The 13,427-nt window shown below is 39.8% G+C and overlaps 2 protein-coding genes across 7 annotated transcripts in view; one reads left to right on the forward strand and one right to left on the reverse strand.

Annotated features, from left to right (window-relative positions):
- The first annotated feature begins 6,535 nt into the window (after positions 1-6,535).
- Positions 6,536-13,427, forward strand: part of Spn (Spinophilin) — a 171,735-nt gene continuing 164,843 nt past the window's right edge. For all 6 annotated transcript variants that reach the window (XM_065230361.1, XM_065230364.1, XM_065230358.1 and 3 more), the window contains exon 1: positions 6,536-7,068. The gene's annotated coding sequence lies outside the window, so the exon portion shown is untranslated. The remainder of the gene's footprint in view (positions 7,069-13,427) is intronic.
- Positions 9,842-10,673, reverse strand: LOC135708509 (uncharacterized). The gene is made up of 3 exons (XM_065230624.1): positions 10,566-10,673; positions 10,032-10,296; positions 9,842-9,975 (listed from the first exon to the last, which is right to left on the reverse strand). The coding sequence occupies exons 1-3, from the start codon at positions 10,671-10,673 to the stop codon at positions 9,842-9,844; spliced, it is 507 nt and encodes a 168-aa protein (XP_065086696.1).

Here is a 13,427-nt window from a genome sequence, read left to right on the forward strand (position 1 = left end):
TTAAGGATAATCCTATGACACTTATGGATTTTTTCCGAGCTTCAGAGAAGTCTTCAATACTCTTGGGAAGTCCTCTGAACTTAACATAGTTCTCCAAGCTCAAAAAAGTTCCTTGAACTTCCGAGAAGTCGATTGAACTACAGGTAGTCCTACAAAATCATGGGAGCTCTCCAAACTTCAGGGAATTTCCAAAAAAATAAGGAAAGGCCCACAAACTTTTGGTAAACCCTTCGATATTTAAAGCCTTATGAACTTCAGGGAAGCTCTTCTAAATTTAGGGTCCTGCTATATTCAGTTAAGTCCTTCAAACTTCAGGGAAGTCCTCAGATCTTCGAGAAAGTTCTTCGAACTTGAAGAAAGTCCTGCGAACTTCTGAGAATTTCTACGAACTTCGTGGTACTTCTATGATATTTAAGAAATTCCTATGAATTTCAAAAAACTCCGAACTTCAGGGAAGTCCTAAGATCTTAAAAAAAGTCCTTCGAAATTCGGGGAAGTCCCATGAAATTCAGGCAATACAATCTTCAATGAACCCTTCAGGAAAGACCTTAACGCTTCAGGTAAGTTCTACGAACTTTAAGGAGTTTCTATGAACTTCAGCAGTCAGTCTTTTTAATAATAAGAGTTATTAAACCAGCGTTGTTAATGAAATCTTTTAATCATATGATTTTGAAATCACGCTAAATAAGATTCTTAATCGTTGACAATTTGCGGAAAATTTAAACAAACTGGAAATCCGTAAAATTGCTAGAAGCAAAGGTTTGTTTAAAGAGTCCTCATTCATATCACACTTCGCAATTTCACCTTGAGATAAACTAGCCCGTTGGCTAAAAATCTCAGTAATAAAGTGAAAAAAATTGCAGTTTCAAAAACAGAAATCTCAAGATTTAGGGGCTTATAGATCTCTAAATTTCAGACATTAGATAGGGCTCCGCGCTAGTCCGTCGTATCTCAGCTTTTCTTCGTCATACACCCCTAAAATCGCTCATTTTACGGGTTATCGCAAATGTTTCAGTGTCCATCGTAATTAATCTTGTAAGCAAAGATATTTTTGCAAAAACATGAGTGAAAACGCTTTGCTATTGTAGTTTTAGCACATAGAACGGAAATAGGCGCCATGATACGACGAAGTAGCGCGGCTCCCTACTAGCTTCTTTACAGCAAACAATCAGATAAAGATTTCACGGGCATTCACAAGAACCTTAATACCTATTTTGGTTTGTGATATTCCGCATTGCGCGAAGAACGATGGTACAAGAATTCACTTTATTTTTTTATTAAAAATTGTTTTCTAAATACATGGTTTTTAAAACCAGTAAATTTTTAAATCATTGACCAGGAAAACCAGAAAAAACCAGGAATTTCAAAATGGAAATTCACTTGCCACCCTGAGCTTCGTACATCATTTTTCGGAATTCTGTTGATGAAAAAAGTTACAGGCAAATTAATGTATATGATTTTCCATGCCTACTTGTGCCTACTTGCAATTTAGTGCTCTTTCCTCATTTATTAATGGATAGCCTCCTATGTCAACCATAGCATGAATTTGTAAATTGTATGACTAGTCAAGGGGTTGATCACTCCGCACAGTGTGCCAACAATAAGTTTGGGCACACCTGGGCAGAGTCATTGGCACTGTTTGGCACCCATGGTTACAATTTTTCTAATCTTCAAAGTCGTTGCTTTTGCTTTACTTCTAAGGACATGGACTTTATCTTATATTGGTTCATCGTTTTAGTATTTGAGACAATCGCCTGTCACTGAAATGGGCGTCACACCACCACCGGACGCTGCTGCCAGCTTCATAATGAACGGGAATTTTGTGCCTTTGTGATCGATAGCGCTGTGGTTGCACTTCATGATGGCGTTCACCGCCAGGGCTACGCTCGGGAACTCAACCAATCCGGAGGAGGAACGTTCCGATTTTGCGACGGGTGGCAGTCCTTGGTGGTGAATGCAGTCAGCAGCAGATACTCGGACCGGGTGGGGTATTGAAGAAGTGGAGAATCTTGCTCGGGAAAGGAAGCGATTGTCCTTGGAGGCGCTGTAGTCCTTCAAGCTGATCGAATAGATTGAACAGCTTATCGGTGATGACTGTGTTTTTATCGAGTCCGCGCCCTGTTGCTGTGCCGGTTGAATGAAGTTGGCTGGTCCGTTTCGGGTCAGCGGTGTTTCCTTCATCAGTCCGACGTGTGTTCCGGCCGGTGTTGGTGTCCATTTTTCCAACGGATGAAACTCATCGCCTTAATTCGGTGCAAATCCGGCTCCCAGGAGGGCTAGTTTGAGACCATGGTTGACTAATGATTGAAGGCCGTTGCAGACACGTTGGCACGTCGATCATCAGTGTGCAGCAACCGGAGTAGATGTCACCAGGGTTCTGCATTTTCGAAAGAAAGAAAATGAACTCTCCGCAAATCGCTTGATTATGTGTTTCTTGTTATCGAGTCACGATGAACATTCCTCTTTTCAAACATGACAGGTCTATCTTTTGTTTCGTTCGTCGAGTGCTTCAGCTCATTTCATTTGAAGCAAAGACTTGTTTCAATTGACGCAATGAATGACTCGAAAACTGCTTCCTTCGTTTTTTTCCATTTTCACTTCAATTCGGGGCTCATTCGACTTGTCACGACCTGACGACGCAGGCATCAAAATATAGTATCCGCACAATATAGGTTGCCGGGGAAGGCATCCAATAATATATTATTTTATATTGAACAAAAATTAAATTAACGAGGCTATTCTGGACTCCAAGATGGCGGCCATCGGGGTCAGGGAAAGTCGCAAATACCCCACAATATGGGTATTTTCGGAACGAGGACGACATGAAGGTGCGGAAAATCGATATTCGGCGTCATTTTGGAATCCAAAATGGCGGCCATCAAGTTTCCTAAAAAAACGTGTCAAATACCCTAAGATATGGGTATTTTCGCAACGGAGACAACGCGTGGCTGCCGAAAATCGATATCCGATGCTATGTTGGACTACAATATGGCGTCCATAGAGTTTCAGAAAAGGTGTCAAATACCCTGTAATATGGTTAGTTTCAGAACAGGAACAACGCGTAGATGCTGAAAATCGATATCAGATACCACTTTGGAATCCAATATGGCGGCCATCAGGGTTCAGAAAGTGTCAAATACCCTACAATATGGATATTTTTGGAATGAGGACAACGTGCACATGCCAAAAATTGATATTCGATGCCATTTAGAAATCCAATATGGCGTCCATCGGGTTTCACAAAAATGTCAAATACCCTAAGATCTGGGTATTTTCGGAACGGGGACCACGCGTAGATGCTGAAAATCAATATTCGATGCCATTTGTAGGCTATTTGACACTTTTTCTTAAATTGAATTTTTAGGATGGCGTCGCACATCGATTTCTGGCTTCTAGATGTCAGCCCGATTTCAAAAAAAGACGGCGTGACATCAATTTTCGGCATCTATGTCTCATCCCCATCCTGAAAATACCCATATTTTAGGGTATTTATTATTATTATTTAGCTTTATTTAGGAGGCTTTCAGCCTTAGGCTGGTTCGTCTCCAATTTTAGGGTATTTGACACTTTCCCGCAAATCGGAATCGGAAGTTTGGATTACAAAATGGCGTCGGATATCGATTCCCGGCTTCTAGACGTTACCCGGATTCTTAAAAAAAATCGTTTATATGGGTAGATGGATTACAATGGCGTTAGATACTGATTTCCAATAACCAGAATTCACATCGATTCCAAAAATACCCATATTGATGGGACGGCATCAGCAATTCCCATTTTTTCTGAAATAGGAAGCCGTCATATTGGCTTTCAAAATGGCGTCGGATATCGATATCCGGCCTCTAGACGTCATCACGATTCCAAAAATACATATATTGATGGGTATTTGACAATATTTTCCACTTGTTCTGAAATCGGATGCCGCCATCTTGGATTTCGAATTGGCGTCGCATATCAATTTTCGATCTCTAGACGTCACCCCGATTAAAAAAGTACCCATATTGATGGGTTAACAAACCACCCAACAATGATAAATTTTACAACCACGTGCACAGACCTATGCACGAACCGAGTGAACAATCAACAAAAGCCATAAAAACTGCGCAAATTTGGATCAAACAGCTTCGCTTCAATGCAAAAGTAAGTTCATTTGACAATGGAAGAAGAAATGAACACGAGTCAAGCCAAAACAAACAGCATGAAAACCGATCGAAAAGTGGTTCTGCTGATGTTGACGGGGATCTGCTCGAAGAGAAGACAGAATGACTGGTTGAGAGCTTCATCGTCACTTGAAGATTTTGGATTGAAAGTGACTTTGTGGGGCCCTGGATGTCACAGCCGTTCAATGGATCGCGGGCTCTGGTGGCGGATTCAATGCTGTCAAACTGAACCATAGCTTGGACTCCATTCTTCTTGAATATCTTGATACGTTGCACTTGTCCGTTGGGTTAGCAGATGGTGTGTAGAACGTCCACTGTAATAGGATAGACTTCATTAACGATGGCGAACAGCTGGGTATGGTTGGGTCGGGTTGCTACCTCGCGCTTTCTCCGAGGCTCATCTGATACGTTGATGTTGTTGTTGTTCCGGCTACTGTCTCGATCATCTCCTGGTCGGTACAGAGGCGCCTGTTGTGCGGCCCGTCCTGGCACCGTTTCCGTTGAAAGCAATGATTATTGAAATTGAGTTTTGTTTACTAGCACACACGGGAAAGCAAAGAGGAGGGAAGGGTTGAGAAAATGTCGCGACACCTCACTATGCTTCACTTATCACTTCGGGACAGCCTACGATAATAAACGCTGTTGAAAAACCTGGAACTTTTCCTCACTCAACGTAGACTCGTACTAGGTGAAACTCCACCCGTAGGGTCCGTATCTTGAAACGGAAATGTCCTTCCCGGGTCATCTCAGGTTTCGAAAAACAAAACAGTTGAGTACTTGGCACTGATGTAGTCTGCAAGTAGTAGACGAAATACGCGTATCTGTCAAAAGATAAGCAATTATAACGGAATTTAAAGAAAATAAACCAACCCACTCAAAGCTCTTCAAAACAAAACATGTGAACTGTCAAATTAACCGGGTTGCCAAATATACCATTATGCAAACAAAAGTCAGTTTAATGACTTCTCGGCACTGCTGGAACAGCTGCGGCACACTGAGAAAAATATTTGACGCAAAATAAGTGTGTAGAGTGACCACTAGACTGATGCAAAATTTGACTTTTTCGCTCCACAGTGCTTAAATGGTTTCAAATCGGGTCCTGATTAGCCTCCCAAAGTTACAACTCATTTGGTTAAAAACAGACTTCGCACAAGCCATTTGAAGTTTACATGTAAATTACTATGGGAAATCTCAACTTTGTGTTCATTGCCTTTTAGTCTTCTTATAGAAAATTTTCTCAGCTTCATCTTTGCTGAAGATCGTTTCTTTGTAAAACGAGACAGGAAAAAGTTATTAATTAGTTAAGAGATTGGTAAACTTATGACTTGATCAAGCAGCTGCTCTGTAGGCAACACTGTATTTTGCAGTGTGACATAGTAGCCATAATTTTTGTGTCCTATTCAACGCCTCAGAAACACCAATGTTGCCTGCTGAGCAGTTGATTGAGCATGATCATAAGACATCAGCGCATTGAACCATTGATAACTTTCGATCCTTGCATTTAATCAAAAAGTGGTCTTGAGCAAAGTTGTAGCTGGGAAAATTTCCTACAAGTAGAGTTGAAATTTTTAGAAGCAGACCGATATGGTGAATTATAGGCAGACATGAACAAAAATCTTGGTTTTACCATAGTAATTCCCATACAAACATCAAATGGTTTGTGCCATCTCAGTTTCTCACCAAATGGGTTCAAATTTTGAGAGGTTAGCCAGGATCCGATTTGGAATCGTTTAAGTACTGTGGAGCGAAAATTTCAAATTTTGCATCACTCTAGTGACCACCCCTTGATGACTAGCACAATGATATGCCCATGGAAGTAAAGAAAATTTCGAACTCGAACGATTTGCTAGACCAGGCCGAGAATCGAACACGCTGCCACCAGCTTATTCGTACCGTGCCCCTCCCAACTAGGCCATGCTAAGCCCCTGTGGTTGCAATAATAACACCTTAATAAGATTAGAATAAATCTGCTAAATATTTTGATTGATACTTGCAAATTTTGCTACGTTAGAATATTACCAAGACATAAGTCAAATTACATTAGGTTACACTGACTCAGTCGATTGTCTCGGTATCAGTTTGAAGTAATACCAGAAACACGTAATAACTGTTTCAGAATCAGAAAGATGACAGATGGTACCGTATGCCTTGCATTGTATGTTGGTGCCTATGTGAACAATATTCTATTGATTGTTCCCCTACTTTTCAGAGCAATTTCTCCCTACTCTTTCAAATGCGCCTAGTGAAATAGCATCAAAGGGCATACAGTGAATGTTCCCGATTAGCTCTCCTCATGTCATTCATTCCAAGTGTAAAATGGCACATAATTTGCTATAATGGCTCTAATGTCTCCCTTCTTTTTTCCGTTTCATTCACAGATTCACATCGATTTTCGTCATTGGCGAAATCAGCTGAATAAAAAAAAAAGGTGACGACAAGTGTGCGACACACTACAAGGACGGCTTTTGTGTTGGAAAAGAATAAAAGAATAAAATGCAACCCCAAACAAAAATGTAAACACCCGTAGTAGGCTGATTTGTTTTGCAAAACTCATCGTAGTCGTCGTCGTCGTCGTCATCGGCGTCATTATCGTTGCATGAGATCGATTGGGTAGTCACCATACAGCAGCAACTGAAGTTTCCACGTCATTCTCCACCGAATGAATGGTGGGTGCTCGTTTGTGGTGTAATCGGGTGGTGTAATACTTGCAAATATTGAGACGCGTTGAAGAAAATTAACAAGCCAGAAAAAAGGAGTGTAGTGAAGTAAGCAATCAAAATGACGACGTCCCGCCGACGGTAGACCGAGTGCAGGCCAGGCGACAAGCGAAGTAAGCTGAGTAGCGAGAAGAAGAAGAAGCCAGCAGCTTTATTTCGTGCTTATTAAGCAACTTGAGCTTCATTTTTTGGAGGTAAGGTCAATTTTGATGTTTTTTTTTATTTGCTTGGATTCGATTTTTTTCAATTTGTTTCGGATTATTTTTGGGGAGATTTGTTAATCAGGAGGAACGCTTGTTTTGCGCTCAGGACGGTGTTTTTAGTAGAGACAAATTGACGCTCCTTTTGGGCTTGTAATGTTATTGATTGTTACGTTAACTCAAGTTGAACAATTGTATTGAATGAACAAATCAACAAATAATTCTACGAACAACTTCACCTAGAAGCACTTCAATTTGTAAGATTGCCAATCAGTGTCTGCCGTTACCCCGGAAAAGTGTAAAAAATTGGGCAGATTTTCCCAAAGCGCAATGATTATACAGTGCACTTAGTACAAAACCCATTCAACTGTCAAAACGATTAAAACTTGTTTTCGTTCCGTTTCACTTGCCACTTTTGATACTACCGCTGTAAATGCGAACAAGAAATTTCACACAACCCCGCTCCATCCACCTTCCTTCCTTCCACCCGGTGCATTTCTCCAATGTCACCAATTTCCGTTTCTTCCATTCCACTGCGTTCCATCCTCCACCTCCTTATTAGTAGGTATGGATTGTTTGTTTGTATGGCTCCCATTTTCGTTCCAAGCACTCCGCGGTAGCTTGAAAAATATATCCGGATCAACATTTGAAATAGGCGGAGCAACCGAACGTTTACAATGGCTTTAAACGTAAATTTCTCGCAATCCAAGCAATCTAACACCAGCATCGGATAGAGCAAACTTCCTCTATCCAATGGCATTGTTAGTTTGCGTTAATGTTTTATTATTCTCGACGGTCACTGTTTTAAGTTAAGTTGTTCCGACTATTTCAATTGTTGGTCTAGATATTACGGCTAAAACTGTCACTTTCATTTTTGTTTAATTACGGATTTCAACTTTTCCAAAGGGGATGGAGTTTCGTCTGATTCCTCCATTCGTGGCTCCCTCTATCCGAGAGTTTGTGCCTGCGTGCATCAGCACTGTTGACTGGCCCTACATAAGTGTATAATCAAACCGGAAACAGTGAGCTAACTTTTTTTGTCGGATTTGAAAAAAACCAAAGTCGTATTATTACAACGCATCATGCGGCGACAACGGAAAGGACAGAGAGGGTGTCCCCAAGCAAGCGATAAGAGGCGGTGAGAGACAACGACGTTTATGCAGTCGGTGGTCAGGTGATTGTGTTTGTTTGTTTGCTGCTTGCTGCTCCTATCCATTCCAATCGACAGAATTGTTCAAAACTGTTTGAACACATTTTGACAACGCTCACAACTTTTCAAGTCTTTTTCTTCAGCAACCTTTTCATTTGAACTGCGTTTTAACTTCTACTGTTTTGTTATCGGCAACTCGAAATCAGTCGCATTTTTGACAAAATGCGTTGGCCCAGTCGTAAAAATCAAATCAGATTTAAGCTGAAAGACTCAGGAATCGTTTGAATACATTAAGCGAAGTGTTTTGGTGCGAAAATGCAGTGAAATTTTCGTTTAAATTTTCGTTGCCTAAAACAGTCTATGTGTGCTAAATTTGTCATTTACCCTAGATGCTATTGATAGATGATATTTTTTCATGTTTCCGCTAAATATGCTGCAGCTGAATTCCGGGCATAAATTGAATCGAAGAGAAAGAAATTGATACGTTATGGTATATGCAGAAATTTATTTCTCTTCGTTGAAATTTATGTCCGAATTCAGTTGCTGATTAGGTAGTCAAAAATATCTTAATCACGTCAAAACAACATATGACAAAAGAACCTAATAATAATGAGTGATCAGCAGCAGCAAGCAAACAAATTAATGTTTATTTACCATCTTTGTCAGCAACACATAGGGTTGATGATACACGTAAAGCAGTGGGAATAACTTGTTTTGTCATTCAATCGTGATTTGTGGTACAGAGAAAGTTTGTCACAACAATCATCACGTGCGACATTGTCTATGTCGTTGCTCGGTCTTCGTGGTATGGCCATGCTCCAGATTAATTTACCTTTCCATCAGCACCAGTTGATTTGAAAAAGAGTCTCAAATTGGTTAATATTTTATTAAAATTATATCACTGCTTCTAGATAACAATTTCGTCGTGCAAGTTTCAAATTGAAACGTAATTGGATTTACTTCGTCATTCGGGTGAAATAGGAGTGCTTCGTAATCTAATGCTAACCTTATTACCCGAGTAGGTGAGAATAGCAAACCAATAGCAAGTTTTGCTATTAAAAATAGGATATTAGAACATCTAAATTTGTTATTAGTTTGATTGAAATAAGAGTTAAAATATCAAAAATAATAACGGAAACCGTTCGGGAGAAAAACTAAATAATAGCAAATCTTGTTATTGTAATATCAAACTAAGAACAAAAAAATCAAAAAAGTCCAAAACATATTTAGCTATTATTGAAATATTAAGAACTAATCAATTGCAAAATGTGTTATTAACTAATAAGAACTAATTAAGAATAAATTCAGTTGTTCGGATCGAATAACAAAATAATAGCAGCTTTAGTTATTCTTCTTGGAGAGCTTATAATAATAGTATTTTTTTCGGTGGAGAATCAGTTTTACTGATAATAATGATTGAGTTCAACAATTCGGCAAAGCTTTTTTTATTTGTTATAATAATAACGATAAAATCAACATGAAATAAAAACGTAACTTTCTAAAAAAAAAACCGAACAATGGCTGAACAAAATAGATTTGAAGTGTTGTAGTATTTTCTCTAGCGTAACTTGTGTCGTTTTCTTTGTTGTCGTACATTTGTACGCTTCTTATGATGTCCTATTGCGTTGGCACCTGGCACAACACAGGATTATTCGCCAGCGCGGTTGCGATGTGCTTATTTATTTGTTGGGACAAATGCTGAGCGACCCCTACTGGGTCCTGCAAAATTCGTCTTCTCTCGTACAGCCGAGCTAGCGATTGATAATAATGATTATAACGTATACAAAGTGGTAAAGATACTATTTACCTTTCATATATTTAACTTTTTCAGGATCCATTTGAACAACCGTTTGAATGTTCTGATTTGGCTCCGGGGCTTTCTTGCTGCGTCCTCTGGGGTTGTTAGAACGCCTGCCGGTCACTGTGGCGTTGCCTACGCCTCTTGGAAACAGCGAGAAGAGCAACTCTTTCACGAACAGATAATCACTCTCGTGTGCATCTTGCGATACCCTCAATAGCCAATTTGAGTTGGGGTATCCTGGGATGCCGGAGAATGATAATCCCATAGGTTTCTCCACCAAACGGCGCCGATGGTGTAGTGGTAAGCGTGATTACCTCTCACCCCAGCAGGCCTAGGTTCAATCCCAGTCGGCGCAGCCGGGATGTTCTGAGGCATAACATCTCTGATCACGCCTTCCTTCGGATGGGAAGTAAAGCCGTTGGTCCCCGGTTCATGAATTGATGGGTCGATATGTAGGGTCCAGGTGTGGGAGCTGCCTTCCTGGCACGTCGGTAGCATTGGTGCTCAGCACGGAAAACAAGATCGACGGAAAAAACAAACCAAAGGAAAAAAAAAAAAAGTTTTCTCCACCAGAGATTCTTGAAGCTTCATGTTTAGATGGCGCAGCTTGCAGTTTTCCTCCCGGAGTTGCTTTATTTCCGCTGACATTATCTCGATTGTCTGACGTAGCTCATTACCGTTCTTAAATAATCAACATTCGGTTCTGGCACACCAACTTCAGCATATCCCGCAAACAAACTTGTACTACTGTCTGAGTACTCAGGGCTAAAAGCAGAGTTTGCAGAAGTTGTTCCAGCAAATTCATGGTCTTGAAAATTTTGTGGAGTCCTAGACGTGCAAGGAAAGACACTATTGCCATGATTTGCAGAAGATGACCCTGCAGATTCTTCGTCAGTAGACTGACCAGTTATCGGGACTCCACACATAGCTGGAACGATAGGACCGGTGCTAGCGGCACTTTTAGAGATTTTTCCCGGGCGTTTATTTTGCGGAGTAACATTTTCCTCTAGCTGTTCCTCTTGAACCTTCAATTTTAAATTTAAGGTTAGAACTAAAAAAGTACGAGAACGACACTACTCACATGTTTAGCAAAAGATGGTCCTGCAGAACATTTGTTAGTGGGCTGGTCAGTTGGGCGAACTCCAGAAATAGCTGGAATGACCGGATCGATGACAGTCGCATTTCTTGGAGTCTTTCGTGTGCGTTTCTTTTTCGGTTCAAAATTGTCCTTTAGATGTTCCTCCTGCACCTGTAAATTGAAATTTGGGGTTAGAACTAAAAAAGTACGAGAACGACGCTACTCACATGTTTAGCAGAAAATGGTCTTGCAGAACATTTGTCAGTGGGCTGGTCAGTTGGGCAAACTCCAGAAATAGCTGGAATGACCGGATCGACGATAGTAGGACTTCTTGAAATCTTTCCTGTGCGTTTCTTCTTCGGTGCAATATTTGCATTTAACTGTTCATCCTGCACCTGCAATTGAAAATTTGGGGTTAGAACCAATAAAAAAAAAGTACAAACGCTACTCACATGTTTGGCAGATGATCCGGCGGAACTTTCGTCAGTGAATTGGTCAGTTGGGCGAATTCCAGGAATGAATGGAGCGACAGGGTCTATGGCACTAGCGGACCTGTTTTGGTTTTTTTTCCAGAAGTTTCTTTTTTTGTTCAGAATGTTTTTTTAGCTGCTCCTCCTGAAATGAAAAATATTGAGGTTAAATATCAGTAATTATTCTGAATTTGCAACGTACCATTTTTCCAAGGCATGCCATATTTGCAGCATTTGCTCTCTTAGTAGCAAGCTTTTGACCTTGATTTTTACGTGGACGGCCCATTTCTGTTGTTGAATTTAACAGTTATACTGATTTTTTTCACATAAACTTAGACAACACGAATAACTGTGTGATTCACGTCCTGTTCACAACCATACTGTTTATACCAATGACGTTTATATAAGGTCCGAGCCAACAGGCAGCTTGCTGGTATTAGAAGCAAAAATATTGTATATATTGCTGAGCACTCAAGGAACGACGTCACTCCCACAACATTCCATATTGAGAACAGTGAGATTGATGTAACTTCGAATAGCTGTTTCGTGTAAAAAGATAAACATTACAATGAAATACGATGGACCGTGATTGTGACGTCATCATCAAGATCCATAACAACAGCAGACCTGTGTACTGTGACATAGCTCTCATACGTCATCTGCTATTGTTCATAAATCCTAAGATAAGATGAGCAATAGGGGACCTTTTTTGAACCAGTTTTCCATCAAATGCGAACCAACTCCTGATTGCTCAATTTGAAGTTCACGTATATCGGCCGAACGTATACAACCCGAAGATTTTAACAACAGATAATCTTTTTTCTTGTGTTTTGATAGTCAGTCGTGTTGACCAGAATTAATTGCACGGTCGGTTCTGCGAGAGAAGAAGAATACTTTAAAACAAAAATGAACCAGTTGTCTAATCTTATCTTAGCATAAATAAAAACTACTCTGACTGTTTTGTTTAAAGTATTATTCAATAAAATCGTTGTTTATTTAATTAATAAATTACCATGAGTGCGCGTCGAAGACGACAATTTTATTTGTCACCCGAGTACTATGGACGGAAATATGTCAAAAAGGTACGTATGTCGGATAGAAAAAATATCAAAAACTACCTAATATCTTGTGCAGCCCAGGCGAAACATTGTTAATGATCCCATCTGTTCATCAGGATTAGAAACTGTTGAACTTATGTATTCAGACCATGAACCTGAATTCATTGAAGTTAATCCCGCCTCAGAAAAAAACAACCATCGCAATTTAAATAAAACGGTTTATTTAAATGATGAGCCTACAGATTCTGAATCTGAATCTGAGCACTCAGGTCCAGCCTCGGAAAATACGATGATACATGACCTAAGCAATCACCACAGTTTAAATGAATCGATGATTCTAAATAATGAACCTACAGATTCTGATGCTGAGCACTCAGAGGAGGACGCCAACGATGAAATGTTGGATATGGCAAGTGCTTTACCGATAGTAGGTTGACCAATAAATTGTATACGTAATAACATACCTACCCAAGTAACAATCTAAATGCTTGGAAGATTTATTCTTATTTTATCATTGTTTTATCATAGCATCCCTTCCAGCCTGTGGTTGTATTACGGTTTTGTGTGCTTGTCATAAAATCAGGCCGTCAAGTCGTCTATATAACTGTTTTATGACTACTAAATTAAAACTCAGACTTCATAGTTTTAACGGTAGCTGTAAGGTGGTTCTGCATCACTACTTATAACTGAAGAATAAAACCAAAACAAAACATACAATTATGTTTTATTGTACACTTTTTATGACCGATATAAAACTTGAAGCAGTCTTAGACCTTCATTAAAGCTTCATTACAAC

Source organism: Ochlerotatus camptorhynchus, unplaced genomic scaffold (assembly GCF_037179485.1).
Source record: "Ochlerotatus camptorhynchus isolate MF236.1 unplaced genomic scaffold, CSIRO-AGI_Acam_v1.1 ptg000330l, whole genome shotgun sequence".
NCBI classification, from domain to species: Eukaryota; Metazoa; Arthropoda; class Insecta; order Diptera; family Culicidae; genus Ochlerotatus; species Ochlerotatus camptorhynchus.